The sequence below is a fragment of the Notolepis coatsorum genome, assembly GCF_963971535.1.
Source record: "Notolepis coatsorum genome assembly, chromosome: 1".
NCBI classification, from domain to species: domain Eukaryota; kingdom Metazoa; phylum Chordata; class Actinopteri; order Aulopiformes; family Paralepididae; genus Notolepis; species Notolepis coatsorum.
This window is the reverse complement of record NC_140165.1, coordinates 6,281,275-6,296,742: the sequence shown is the minus strand read 5'-3', so window position 1 is coordinate 6,296,742 and position 15,468 is coordinate 6,281,275. Positions and strand designations below refer to the sequence as shown.

Below are 15,468 nucleotides of genomic sequence, written 5' to 3'. Positions count from 1 at the left end.
GTCTGCATATATACATTATTGTATTGTCATTGTCCACATAGAACAGATAACAACATTAAACAGAAGAAAATAAAATAAAAAAATAAAAAACAAGAACAAATAAAACAGAGTTCAAAAGTAAATAATAATACAAACAAACACTGACTTGGTCGCCCGACAGTCGTCTCAAACGTACATAGTATATCAAATATATAGCACATGTTTAGGTACCCAAATATGCTTCTCCAATGTATATCCGGTATATCAAATAACTCACGTTGAATTAACGTTCACACAGATGAATACCAACAAGCAGTATACAAATTGTTATTCTGGAATAGTATGGAACTGTACATCATCCACAAGTACAAGGAATGAACCCCACGTTTTCTTGAACATAGATGAAGAACCTCTCAGAGTGCATCTTATCTTTTCAAGTTTGATAAAGTATAGTATGTCTCTAATCCAGTGAAGGTGAGTGGGGGGAGCAGCGGACTTCCATTTAAACAGAATCAGCCGCCTCCACCATCATGAAGTGCTTCGAGAGGCTAGTCCTGGCTCACCTTAAATCCTGCCTACCACCCTCACTTGACCCCTACCAGTTTGCCTACCGCCAGAACAGGAGTACAGACGACGCCATCTCTGCAGCACTACACCCTGCCCTCCTCCATCTAAATAATAATAATACATTTTATTTATAAAGTGCTTTTCAGGAACCCAAAGACGCTGACAATGAGCAAAACAAATGAACAAAGAAACAAAGAACCACAGGGAATAAGCGACAGTATGAAAACGCAGGACATAAATCAAATCAAATCAAATTTATTTATAGGGCCCGACAACACACGTTAATGTCCCCATGGGCCGTACAGGTCTTCTTTAAACAAGTCAAGAAGAAAACATAACAATAAGTCAAGAACAGAACAAGAACACCATAAGGTCCAAACATTTTTAGATGAATGCAAATAAATGAAAGAATGCAAGCACTCCCAGACATACCCCACGCGAAGGTAAGGAAAAACTCACTAAAACCTAACAATAGGGAAAAAAGCTCCACAGGCAGTGTGGAGGAGAGAAACCTTAGAAGGGCCATTCAAGGGGGGATCTCCCTTCTTAGATGTTGGTGATAGTACCCTGCAGGCTGACCCTCCAGACTAGACCCCTGCAGGCTGACCCTCCAGACTAGACCCCCCGCAGGCCGACCCTCCAGACTCACAGAGCAGCTTGTTGGTCCTGCTGTTGAGCGGCTCACTGTGTGCAGCGTCTTTGTTCTTCTCGTTGTCCTCGATCGGCCTGAAGTGAGCCAGGGTCCTCATGAAGCCCCTGAAGTTCACCTGGTCCTCCCCTTCAGGGAAGAATGCATTGATGATTCTGTCTCCCAGAGGATTGATGGCCAACTCTGGGATTCTCTGGAAATCTTCTCGACTGAGGGTTCCATTTTCACCTTTATCCAAGCTGGTGAAGCGACTGTAGAGGCGCGTTATCTGACTGTGAGAGAATCCAGTCTCCTTCTTGATTTCTTCGATCTCCTCTTCTCTTAGTAACGTGGACGCTCGGGAACCCATGATGGTTTAAAATAAATGGACCCGGACCAGACTAGTAGAAGAAGTGTGTCTTGTTTCGCAACAAACCTAACTAGCTGCCCGTGGTGTGAACTTCTCTAAGGAATCCTGCAGAGACAGACAGAGAGCACTTCTTCTGTCGCCCGAGCTGTTAGCCCCAAGCTAGCTAGCTGGCTAAGCTACTTAGCTTGCTTGGTCTCGTAGCGACGGCTCCAAACTAGAGCCAGATATTAATAATAACTTAATCCAACCAGCGATGCTGCGTCTCTTCATGTGATTCACTAGCTCTCTGTGCTTTAAAGGAGCTTGTTTTGTGAGATGTGTTGTGTTGTTGTGTTGTCATGCTCCGGTGATACAGCTATATCTCCCTGCTCGGTGAAGTGGGTGGGCAGAACAGGGCAGGGAGGGCAGGTAAAGCGACATACAACCACGGGTAACAAGTAACAGATACAGAGTCCAGTAGGGGAACAGCAGGAGAGGGAGAGGTAAGTAGGGAAGGGGAAAGCGAGGTGGTAGGTTGGAGGAGGGTGGTTATGGGTAGGGAAGGTTGTATGCTTGGGAGAACAGGTTGGTTTTGAGTCTGGATTTAAAGGTGGAGAGTGAGGGAGTGTCTCGGACAGTCTGAGGGAGGGAGTTCCACAAAGTCTGGGTGCAGCTCGTGAAAAAGCCCGGTCACCAAAACGTTTAAGTCTGGATGACGGGACAGTGAGGGAAACAGTGGAAGAGGACCAGAGGGAACGGGTGGTGCGGTAGGGGAGAAGGAGGTCAGTCAGGTAGGGGGGGCCAGGCTATGGAGGGCTTTGAAGGTGAGGAGTAGTGTTTTGAAGTTGATGCGTTCCTTGATCGGGAGCCAGTGGAGGACAGGAGTGATGTGTTCACGGGACCGGGTTTCAAGTTTCAAGTTTCTTTAATAGTTGTCATACAGAAGTACAGAATACTTTTATACAAAATGCTTCTTTCTGTTACGCTCCAGATACTGTGCTAGACAAAAGATAAGTATGAAATAAAATAAGTATAGCAAGTAAAAGTAAAAAATTGAAGTCATGTACGTAGACACAAGTGTTCAGTATGTACATATGTACAATGTTCAATGCACGATAGCAGTAACTGAATTACCATACAATATACTATGCAATATACTAATATACAATATACTATATAGTGCAGAGCAGAAATGGGATGAGGTACAATTTAGGTACAATTTACAGTAAGGTGTCCTGAGGTATGGGTTGTAGTGCAAATTCTTTGCCAATAAATATAAAGTGTGTTTAGGTGTTCTAAAGTGTGGAGAGTGGGTGCTGCAGTGGGTTGATTGTTTAAAGTGAGTGTGTGCGTGTGGATGTGTGTGCTGTGAGTGCATTTGATGGTTGTTACATAGTGTTATTGTTCGTTGAGCAACCTGATGGCCTGGAGATAGAAGCTTCTTCTGAGTCTTTCTGTGCTTGCCATGAGACTCCGGTATCGCTTGCCTGACCGCAGCAGTTCAAAGAGGCAGTTGTTTGGGTAGCTGGAGTCCTTGATAATTCTCTTAGCCTTACCCCTGCACCGCTTGTTGTAAATGTTCTGGAGAGTGGGAAGCCCCCCTCCAATTGTGCTCGGCTGAACGGGCCACTCTCGGGTGTTAGTGAGGACGCGGGCGGCTGAGTTCTGGACCATCTGCAGTTTATGGAGGGAGCGGGAGGTGATGCCAGTGAGCAGGGAGTTACAATAGTCGAGGTGGGAGGAGATGAAGGCGTGTATGAGGGATTCTGCAACAGGGGGGAGAGGCAGTGACGGATTTTGGCAATGTTGCGGAGGTGAAAGTATGATGTTTTTACAATGGAGCGGATATGGGGGTCAAATGAGAGGGTGGGGTCGAGGATGACACAGAGGTTGCGGACTAGGGGGGAAGGGGTGATGGTGGAGTCATTGATGGTAAGTGTGATGGGTCCGAATCTGGTGGGGGTGGTTTTGGTGCTGATGATGAAAAGTTCCGTCTTGTCACTGTTTAATTTGAGGAGGTTGTGGGTCATCCAGGTTTGGAGTTCAGTGATGCAGGATTCGATGCGACTGAGGGGAGGTCTGTGGACCAGAAGGACACGTACGTGCGATGTCTGTTCGTTGAGTTCAGCTCGGCGTTTAACACCATCATCCCCTCCAAGCTGATCACCAAGCTCCACGAACCTTGGCATCGACCCCTCCCCCTACAACTGGATACTGGACTTCCTGACCGACAGACCTCAGCATGTCAGACTGGACAGCCTCAAGTCCTCCACCCTCATCCTGAACACTGGTGTACCACAGGGCCGCCTGCTGAGCCCTCTTCTCTACTCCCTCTTCACCCACGACTGCAAACCAGCGCATGGCTCAAACACCATTGTCAAGTTTGCAGACGACACCACCGTGGAGGGACGAGTCGGCGTACAGAGAAGAGGTCCAGTGAGTGGTGTGCAAATAACAACCTGGCCCTCAACACCAAAAAAAACGAAGGAGCTAGTGGTGGACTTCAGGAGAAATAAAACAGGCACGCACAGCCCCATCCACATCAATGGAGAGGAGGTTGAGCGGGTCAGTAGTTTTAAATTCCTGGGAGTCCACATCTCTGAGGACCTGTCCTGGACCACCAACACCTCGACCCCGGTCAAGAAGGCCCACAAGCGCCTCTTCTTCCTGAGGAAATTGGCCAAACTCCACATACCCCCTCCCGTGCTATAGTGAACTTTTATCGCTGTACGATTGAGAGCATCTTCACCACCTGCATCTCAGTCTGGTACGGCAACTGCACCGTTAAGGCCCGGAAATCACTGCAGAGGGTAGTGAACATAGCCCAAGCAAGACCCCACTCCCCCCCATCTCATCAGTCTACGAGAAGCGGTGCTCACGGAGAGCACGGAACATCATCAGAGACGCTTCTCACCCCAACCATGGACTGTTCGCCCGCCTGCGGGGTACTCGCTCTGGGGAACGCTACCGCAGCCTCCCAGGCAGAACCAACAGGACCACGAATAGTTTCTTTCCCTCAGCTGTCAGACTACTGAATAAAAAAAACGACATAGCCCACTGCACCTCACTGTATATCCTGTGTATATAGCCCATAGCTTGTGTAGATTATTATTTTTATCTTTTTCTTACCATTGCACATTGTGCTAACCATTGCACTTTACTGTACAGATTTATTTATATGTGTTTTATTGCAACTGATTGTTGATTGTCACATCCTGGTTGGACGCACACAATTCCGTTGCACTTGTCTTGTACTGTGTAATGACAATAAAGTGAATCTAATCTAATCTAATCTAATGTACAGCCCACCCTGGTATAATATACAAACTCTATCAATAATATCACAATGTATGTACAGCCAGGAGCGTAGCTGGGGGGGGGGGGGGGTAGCTTAGGATGATTCCAAGGGCCCAGCACTGGGGGGGGGGGGGGGGCCCAAAAAAAAAGTTTTTTTTTTTTTTTTTTTTTTTACTAGACATCACTCAGGTGTATTATTGATGCTCTCATTGATACTATGTTTGTTTCTGAAGTGTGTGTGTGTGTGTGTGTGTGTGTGTGTGTGTGTGTGTGTGTGTGTGTGTGTGTGTGTGTGTGTGTGTGTGTGTGTGTGTGTGTGTGTGTGTGTGTGTGTGTGTGTGTGTGTGTGTGTGTGTGTGTGTGTGTGTGTGTGTGTGTGTGAGATATATAGAGAGAGAGGGGGGGCTTTGGTAGACTATTGCATTGGTCCATTCATTGAAGATGAACGCAATGCGACATCCTTTACTAGGCTCACCCACCAACAGTGCAGGTGCTGAACTGCTGATCCGAATGTATAGGTAAAAACCATATTATGTGTTTTCATCAATAAAAAAATGGCACAAAAAAAATCCGCTCGTGCGCTTACGCACGCTCGCATTCACTGGGGGCCTACAAATACATTCTTTCATGGGGCCTAGAATCTGGAGCTACACCCCTGTGTACAGCCCACCCTGGTATAATATGCAGACTATCAATAATATTGCTATATTGTGTTTGTGTATATAATGTTGCTACTGCATGTTTACCTATATTTGTTTTTAATGTTTGCTATTATGTTGTTTGCAACACTGTAATGCTGCTATCCTGACCAGGGTGCCCTGTAATCTCAATGGGACTCGCCTGGTTAAATAAAGAGTGAATACTTTTGAATAAACGTGACCATATACACTAGAAGTAAGGAGGACCCACCAAAAAGTTTTGGATTAAGTTTTGGTCATTCAGCCTCATGAAAAAAAAAAAATAGAAATTCAAGAAGGTCAACCTCTGCAGGACATGGCAGATTGTATAGCCATCTCTCCCCCTGTGAGCATCGCCTCCCCGCTGAGACCTGGCTTGAGCTGCCAAGAATCAAAGCCAACAGATAGACACACCTATAGTTATTTGACACAGTAGCCACGGCTCAGCCAAATAGGCAGATGATGAGGATAAATTGCACATGAGGCACAACATTCCACTGCTACTCTGTCATTTTGTGGTTGTATGTTTTTGATTTGATTTGATTTTTATTTGTCTCGAACATAGAAACATAAAACAAGTTTAAAAAACAAAAAGGTAAATAGTCAAAGACTATTTCTATACAATAAGTGTTCGAGAAGGAACAGGGGGAAGTAAAAAAAAAAGAAAAAAGTACAATATTTGACATTATAATTTAATAAAAATAAAAATAATATAACAAATAATAAAAGATTCAATAAAAGTACAGTTTTTTATATATCCAAATATCCAAATGAGAAAAAAAATAGGCAGTCACATTACTGCTCAATGTGAGTGTCAGGGTCTTCTTGTGTTGTGCCGTGCTGTGATATATTGCAGGATTGACCTATCCCAAGCTCCGCCCTCGTTTCCTCGGTCAAGCAAAGAGATCAATTGCAGCAGATCATCACCAGACCTCAAGGTTTATAGTATAGAGTCCAGAACAAGAGCCCAGTGGTCCTAAACCCCTTCAGCTCCAAATGAGGACGCGTGTGAGTGAATGAGGTGAGAGAACGAGCATGAGAGAGAATGAGGTGAGAGAACGAGCATGAGAGTGAATGAGGTGAGAGAACGAGCATGAGAGTGAATGAGGTGAGAGAACGAGCATGAGAGAGAATGAGGTGAGAGAACGAGCATGAGAGAGAATGAGGTGAGAGAACGAGGTGAGAGAACGAGGTGAGAGAACGAGCATGAGAGAGAATGAGGTGAGAGAACGAGCATGAGAGAGAATGAGGTGAGAGAACGAGGTGAGAGAACGAGCATGAGAGAGAATGAGGTGAGAGAATGAGGTGAGAGAATGAGGTGAGAGAACGAGCATGAGAGAGAATGAGGTGAGAGAATGAAATGAGAGAATGAGGTGAGAGAACGAGCATGAGAGAGAATGAGGTGAGAGAATGAGGTGAGAGAATGAGGTGAGAGAACGAGCATGAGAGAGAATGAGGTGAGAGAATGAGGTGAGAGAACGAGCATGAGAGAGAATGAGGTGAGAGAACGAGGTGAGAGAACGAGCATGAGAGAGAATGAGGTGAGAGAACGAGGTGAGAGAACGAGCATGAGAGAGAATGAGGTGAGAGAATGAGGTGAGAGAATGAGGTGAGAGAATGAGGTGAGAGGATGAGCAGGTGAGAGAATGAGGTGAGAGGATGAGGTGAGAGAATGAGGTGAGAGAATGAGGTGAGAGAATGAGGTGAGAGAATGAGGTGAGAGGGTGAGCAGATGAGAGAATGAGGTGAGAGAATGAGGTGAGAGAATGAGGTGAGAGAATGAGGTGAGAGGGTGAGCAGATGAGAGAATGAGGTGAGAGAATGAGGTGAGAGAATGGGGTGACATTTGTCCAGCCAGATAATTGGTGTTCAACTGATGTCTTCTTCCACCATGTTGGAGTGTTGTTTGTGTCAACAACGACCACCAGCCATTTGCAATGGAAACAGCTGTCCTGTCGTGATTATCCTGCATATAGCTGGTTAAGGACACAGGGGTGAGTTATCTTGAAGCATTTGCATTTGAAAAAAGTCAGTACAGTATACAGTAGGTCTGAGGCGCTGACACCAAGGTGTGCGTTTCAATCTGGAGACGACTGTAACGGAGCTGCCGTCTGCTGTCAAGAAAGACTGGACCACATTCCGGAACTCCCACATAACTATATTGCTGTTAAAAATAGTGATTTATCTTCCAATTCTAAGGCCTCTTATATGGGTTATAAGGATTCTGTTCATTATATAAGTCATGTTGATTTTTTTTTAATTTTTATTGAGGGAGAGAAAGAAAAAAATGATCATCATAATAATGCAACCAATGTATCTAAAGCCTAATAAACCACAATAATACATATATATATATACATTTTACATCACACAATGTATTCCAAAGAAAAAGAAAACTCGATCTAATAATCCACAAACAGTTAGTGTCGAGTGAACCAAAAGTGTGCTTAACAGAGTTGGCCAACAGAGGGCGATATAAACTTTCTTTTCCATGACAAGAGATGTCTTATTAGGGGGCTTGATTCACTGAGCTGGACTTTGAACAGAAGAACATACAAGTGCTCAGAGATGAGAACTGCAGTCTTCAAACAGTACCAGCAGCGTCTAAAAGAGAGCTCTGTTCTACTGCCAGGCAACAATAAGACTTCCTGTCTTAAAAAACATATACATTTCATATGATTTCCTTTCATTAGCAATTAAAGTCAACAAATGAACTGCCAGATTATTGTTCGATGCCATACATTTTTGAAAGATACTGTACCATTTATATAGGCCTGCTACTGTTTTCTCACTGCATATGCTGTATAAATTACACTGTACTACAATTTAAATTAAATTAATAAATTGTCTGACTCTTAACCAACGAAACCTGCACGGACAACGTATGACGTCGTATATCATGCAAGTTAGGGTACCTTGTGTATACTGCACCTTGTGTATACTGTTTATTTTACTCATAGTATAATATTCATATTCAAATTCCTTATTGCCTATATTTATTGTAAGGTATAATGTAACCGATAGCGGGGCATCTCTGCATATCTGCATTTTTGTTTACACTGTTTATTTCTCTCATATTTTCATGTTCAGATCAAACTTTATTGCCTATATTTATGTATTTCTACCTGCCCATACCTGTACCTGTACCTCCCCCCTGCTGCTCTGACGCCCCAATTTCCCCAAGGGGATCAATGAAGGAATATCTATCGTATCGTATCGTATCTGATCTGATCTGATCTGATCTGATCTGATCTGATCTTATCATATCTTGTATTGGACAGTGTACAGGTCTACTTTCAATTCAATTCAATAAAAAAAAACATTATTAGTCCCGCAAGGGCCAATTTAAGGCATGAATACAGCAAACGGCTGCACTATACACATCCAAGACAGAACAAGAGACAAGAGACATACATGACACTATTAAAAGCACAAGAAACATGACACTGTTAGAACGGGATCGTTATATATATAGCTGATCTGTCAAGTCTAATCAATAAATTCGGTCAGTACAAAGAAAAAGTGCACTTTGGTTAAAGGTTCAAATCAAGGAGTCGAAAGGTGAACTGACCCTTCCTTTGCACTGTCAGCATGAAAACCATATCATCACAGCGTTCAAGGAAGACCACCGCACGGCTTCAACTAGAGAGAGACCGGCGAAAGCTACGTCCGCTGCACGGCCCTCAAACTGGAGGGAAAAGTGCCATTTTCACAATATTGGACGGGTCGATTTACGCTGCGTCAGCGTGGAAAGCCAGATCATGCCGTGTGCCGTCTTCGTGCTGCTGACACGGTATATATTCTGAAGATGGCACACTTTTCATGCACAACGACCGGCGGCTGTGAAAGCCAGCGACGGCAAGCGCTCGGACACGGGGCGCGTATCTAATGACGGCTGTGGTCTTCCAGAAGTGGTGAGATACGGTTTCCATGCTGACGTTGCATTAATTGACCTCTATACGGTGTCCGATTCTGAAAATGGCGCCTTGACGTCTAGTGTTGGGTGCGTGGTTATGGAAGCCAGCAGCGATTGGCTCGGACGTAGCTTTTGCTTAGATACAGTAGGGATTTCTAGTTGAATTTAACTGAATTCAATCTTTATTTTCGAACACGTCAACATTTTTAAATACATACACATGACATGTCTTTATGAAAAGCGACAACAAACCAAAATAGTCAAAACAAATAAACTGAAAAGGAGTAGAAAGAAGTATACACATATTTAATCCTACCCCTTCTCTACTACTGATTGTGTATATTTATTCAAAGTCTAAATACATATATACATACATACACATACATATACACATACACATACTAGCATGCACTCTTCCTACTATACTAATATGTCTTTATGCACTCATCACTGCAGCAAGTTTCAGCACTGTTTGATGAACATTGTTACTCAGTTGTCAAGAGTCAAGAGTTGTACCCTTCCTGCTGACTTGTCGTACAGAACTTGTAAGTCGCTTTGGATAAAAGCGTCAACTAAAATGTAAAGAAAATGTGTATGTAAAATTGCACTCTTCTGCATACATTTAAATAATATGTACCCATGATAATAAAGTAAATACATAAATAACAATCTATGTGAACACCTGGTGATGGTCAAAGCCCTTCTTCATCCCTGTACCTAGTTAAACCTGTGGTCGCCCTGAACTGTGTTCTTTTTTTGCTGACACGGCGCAAGTAGACCTGTACAACACTGTCCAATATATATAGCATGTGCACTATAAACAGCATTTTATTTATCCATTTAGGTACTGAGAAGTACCTTATGAAACCCTTTATAACATTAACAAAGCAACAACAAGTCAGCAGGAGGAGGGGCACTACACATAGTAGATAGTAGTGTACACATAGCAGCATAGTACATAGTAGATAGTAGTATAGACAGGGCCGCCTCAGGGGGTGTGCGAGCAGTGCGGTCGCACAGGGCCTCGCGGGAAGGGGGGCCTCGCACAAAAATATATATATTTTTTTCTTTTTTGCGAGGCCCCCCTTCCCGCGAGGCCCTTTTTCATCACATACCTAAAATCTAGTTTTGCTTATATGCTTATATATTTCACATTAGACACGTTTGTAGAATGTGTCTGACTTGTTCCTGGCTCTGCGGCTCTGCAGACTGCAGATACACTATTGGAGCTCTGGGGCTCTGCAGCAGACATACTATTGGTTTCAACGAAGGGAGGGGTTACATGTGTACAGTCGGCCGGCGTGCGTCAGCTGCGTCTGACTATTTCGCGCGTCCAGCATTGGAGGTTATGCCAGCCAAGACGAAGAGGATGGTCGTTCGGCAGATAGACTGAAGATGAAAGTTGTTGCATGTTAGAAAGTTCAGTAAAGCTAGCCATGTCGGCTTAGCTAAAGGCAGGGACAGCTAGTTAGCTTTAGCTACGTTATAATATCGAGTGCTAACGTGTGGTTCAGTCGGGATAGCCATGTCGGCTAGTAGCTTAGCTAAAGGCTAACTAGCGTTAGCTAACCTAGAGAGAGCGCGTGCAGCATTGTTATGCCAAGATGAAGAGGACGGTCGTTCGGCAGATGAACTTCGTCAACTCCACGCGGTTGTCTCCATCCTCTTGGACGTTTGGTTTTTAATGCACTCTATTCTATTCCCGCCGTGGAGATATCTCTCTCTCTCTCTCTCTCGGGCCGGCTAGCTATCGTGGCTACGTTATGTTGGCTAACGTTATGTGGAGCCAGCGGGCCGGCTAGCTATCGTAGCTGACGTTCTGTTGGACCAGCGGGCCGGCTAGCTATCGTAGCTAACCTTATGTTGAGCTAGCGGGCCGGCTAGCTATCGTAGCTAATGTTATGTTGAGCTAGCGGGCCGGCTAGCTGTCGTAGCTAATGTTATATTGAGCCAAAGCGGGCCGGCTAGCTAACGTAGCTAACGCTATATTGAGCCAAAGCGGGCCGGCTAGCTAACGTAGCTAACGTTATATTGAGCCAAAGCGGGCCGGCTAGCTAACGTAGCTAACGTTATATTGAGCCAAACGGGCCGGCTAGCTGTCGTAGCTAACGGTGTGTACCTGGTGTCAGTACCTGGCTAATCTATTTGCAGTTAGCCTCCTTAGCTGATGTCGGCCGTTGGCTCCTTGCTACTTTGTTTTCTCTGGTATATATCCTCTTCTCTTTGGATTTAAGTGTTGATCTTTGTCCTTTTGGATCTATGTATATTCATGTTGCCTTTGAAGTTATCTTTTCCTTCTGTTTTGTACTTCCATTAAAAGTTGAATATCCTTTAGGGGCTCATCTTAGCTGTCTTGCTTATCTCTCTCTCTCTGTCTGGACCACAGACCCATCTCTCTCTCTCTCTCTCTCTCTCTCTCTCTGTCTGGACCACAGACTCATCTCTCTCTCTCTGGACCACAGACTCTCTCTGTCTGGATCATCACAGACTCTCTCTCTCTCTCTCTCTCTCTCTCTCTCTCTCTGAGCATTGCATTGCTTATAGTTGTCAATTGTGTTGGTCAGTTCATTGCAATTTTTCCTTCAGTCACATTTAGTTTTATCCTGCACCTGGCCTAAAACAGGTTGGATGTGCACACAGCTGCTCTACTGTGTTTGTAGCAGAGCAACCATACCTGAAGCCTTGTAAACAAAGACATCAACACTAGAGTGTGTACTTCTATCTACACAGTACAGCCAAAGCATTCGCATTGCTAGGCAAAAACTCCACCTGTTTTCTACACTGCTTCTTCCCTTGCTGGATTTTCTGCATTACTGCCACTTGTACATGTGTGTTGTGGAGAAATTTGTACAGTGTTACAAAGCGATAACACTGTATATTGACTGTAGAACGGGAGCTCTCTCTCGCTCTCTCTCTCTCTCTCTCTCTTTCTTGCTATATGTTGACTGTATCATGCCCAGCCTCGGGCAGCGCTATTATTTCAATCTTCAATCTCGCACAGGGCCTCGCATTTCTCCCAGGCGGCCCTGAGTATAGACATAGATGTCACCTTAACTAGACACACCAGGTGCCAATGAATGCAATTAGGGCAGACAGACGGGTCAATTACCACCAGGTAACGCTAGCGATTTGCTCCCTGAGGAGAGCAAAACCACAAATGTTACACATACAGTAGTAGCATAGTACATAGTAGATAGTAGTATAGACATAGTAGCATAGTACATAGTAGATAGTAGTATAGACATAGTAGCATAGTACATAGTAGATAGTAGTATAGACATAGCACCATATTACTGTACATAGTAGATAGTAGTATAGACATAGCACCCTAGTACATAGTAGTATAGACATAATAGCATAGTGCATAATAGTAAAAGACAGCAATTCAGATATTGATTGAAAAGGTGTGTTTTAGTCGACAGCATCATTATCATGCATTATTGTTGTTTTTATGTGGCAAATATATATATAGCCTATACTGTATAAATACATTCTTTTTTAAATAACGTGTATGTGCTTTAGACTTGCAGATGTAGAATTGTACATTTATATTTTATAATAATAAGTATTATTGTTGCTGCAACTGTATAGCTGAACACAAGTCTAAAAGAGGCAGGTCTTCTTCTTTAACCTTCTGTATTGTCGCAGTGAAAGGGTTAACCCTTTGGTAGTGTGGTAGTGAAAGGGTTAAGTTCCTTGACGCGCTGCTCTCAGTGCCTCCATGTTGACCGAATCATGACATTGAATCTCAGCATGACATGCGCTTCTAGTCTCCTGTTACAGTGTATCGAATGACAACATGGATGTAACCCAGGTGGTGAAAAGAGGATTAGTATTTGATGTCCTCTGTGTATAAGATAAGAGAAGATATTTTATTGATCCCATTGGGAAGATGTGGCTGTCATTATAGCAACATGGGGGAGGGGGGAGGGGAGGTACAGGTATGGGCGGGGTAATAGTAGAAATATAAGAAATAAATATAGGCAATAAAATTTGATCTGAATATAAGAAAATGAGAAGAATAAACAGGGTAACAATATAATTAACTCAATAGAAAAATAAAGAGTATACACAAGGTGCAGGTGGGGGTCTGTACCCTGACTGGCATACTGTACGTCATACATTGTAGTCCGTGCAGGTTTTGGGTGGTTAAGAGGCATCTATTCTTTTACCAACGAACTTGCATTTTTCCGAGATCTGATTGGCCACTGACGTTTCTGGTCATGTGACATATGCGCCAATCGTGTGACGCCTGTTTCTATCACTGGTTAAGCTTAGGCACTCTTTCGAAGTTGGTTAAGGTTAGAGTTTGTCTTAGAGCAGGGCGATAGAACACCAGCCCTGATTCCAAACTCTAACCTCAACCAACTTCGAAAGAGTCGCCTAAGCTTAACCAGTGATAGAATTAGGCGTTAGGTAGTTTGCAGGCTGTTAGAGGCGGAAATAGGCGCAGAAACAGGCGTCACGCGATTGGCGCAGATGTCACATGACCAGAAACGTCAGTGGCCAATCAGATCGCGGAAAAATGCAAGTTCGTTGGTAAAAGAATAGACGCGGTTAAGAGTCAGACATACTTCGTAGTCAGACATTCCTGATAGTTGTCGAGTTCTGCAGCCGTTAGTTCTCCAGCTGCTGGCAGCAGCCCATGCCCACGGTGGTGGAGCCTGACGGCACGAAGGACCGACTGAGATGGTCTGTGGCTGAACGTGCTCCTCATCTTGGCTGGCTTCTCGTAGAGGGGGTGGGACGGGTTCTCCAGGATACCGGCCTGTATTGCCCCCCCTGGCTTCAAGTCTTGGTATCCAGGAGGGGGACCCCCGTGCCGACAGTGTGGGATGGTGGTGTGGTGGTTGACACTGTTGCCTCACAGCTAGAAGGTTGTGGGTTCGATTCCCGCTTGGGGACCAGGTTGCCGTGTTGCCAGTTACCCAGGTGGGGTATCTCCCGGGCCTTTCTGTGTGGAGTTTGCATGTTCTCCCTGTGCTCAAAAGGGTTTCCCCTCCTGGTAAGATAAACCCAATGGAAAAACATGCACAACAGATCGCTAACACTGTTAATCTGATGACAAATAAAGACTTCTACTTCTACAAATTGTAAACACAGCGTAAAAAGAGGCAGAACGGCCTAGAGGTAAAGAGGCCGGCCAGTAACCAAAGGTCGCCGGTTCGACCACCACCACTGATGAGGAGGGTGTGTTCCAGGTGTGAGCTGGTGACTGAAGGGTGGCTGGTCTTATATCTACGGTGCCCACCGTCCTGCCTCAGTGCCCTTAAGCAATAACAGAGACGTCACGCGCTGACGGAAGTAAACATGGAGGACACTAAAGTCAGCGTTTATGGTTTCATTTACAAGTTGATGTGCGGCCGGAAGCCAGAGGATCTGTGTGACTGGGAGATTTGTGTGACTGGGAGACTTGTGTGACTTGTGTGACTGGGATACTTGTGTGTCTGGGAGACTTGTGACTGTGAGACTCATGTGACTGGGAGACTTGTGTGTCTGGGAGACTCATGTGACTGGGAGACTTGTGTGTCTGGGAGACTCGTGACTTGTGTGACTGGGAGACTCGTGTGACTGGGAGACTCGTGACTTGTGTGACTGGGATACTTGTGTGTCTGGGAGACTTGTGACTTGTGTGACTGGGAGACTCGTGTGACTGGGAGACTCGTGACTTGTGTGACTGGGATACTTGTGTGTCTGGGAGACTTGTGACTGTGAGACTCATGTGACTGGGAGACTTGTGTGTCTGGGAGACTTGTGTGACTGGGAGACTCGTGACTTGTGTGACTGGGAGACTCGTGTGACTGGGAGACTCGTGACTTGTGTGACTGGGAGACTCGTGTGACTGGGAGACGTGGTAAATACACAGGTCACAACATGTTTACAGGAACGTTTTGGGAGTTGTATTTTGATTGTATTTGGAGTATATTTCTCCAAATATATGTCTGCCCCACTTCCAGTGATGAAGCTAAGCTAGGCTAACGGTCCAGGCGTCCCCTAAGCCAAATGCATGCAGAGAGATGAAAAAGGTATGTATCTTCTTGTCTAACTCCAGGGA

At 44.7% G+C, this 15,468-nt stretch overlaps 1 protein-coding gene across 1 annotated transcript; it reads right to left on the bottom strand.

The window, feature by feature from the left end:
- Positions 1-1,133: 1,133 nt before the first annotated feature.
- On the bottom strand, positions 1,134-1,918 carry LOC311242479 (calcineurin B homologous protein 1-like; the record flags this gene model as incomplete). The annotated part of the gene is made up of 1 exon (XM_084331442.1): positions 1,134-1,918. Exon 1 carries the CDS (start codon positions 1,542-1,544, stop codon positions 1,134-1,136), a length of 411 nt encoding a protein of 136 aa, XP_084187568.1. The 5' UTR covers positions 1,545-1,918.
- Positions 1,919-15,468: the final 13,550 nt, after the last annotated feature.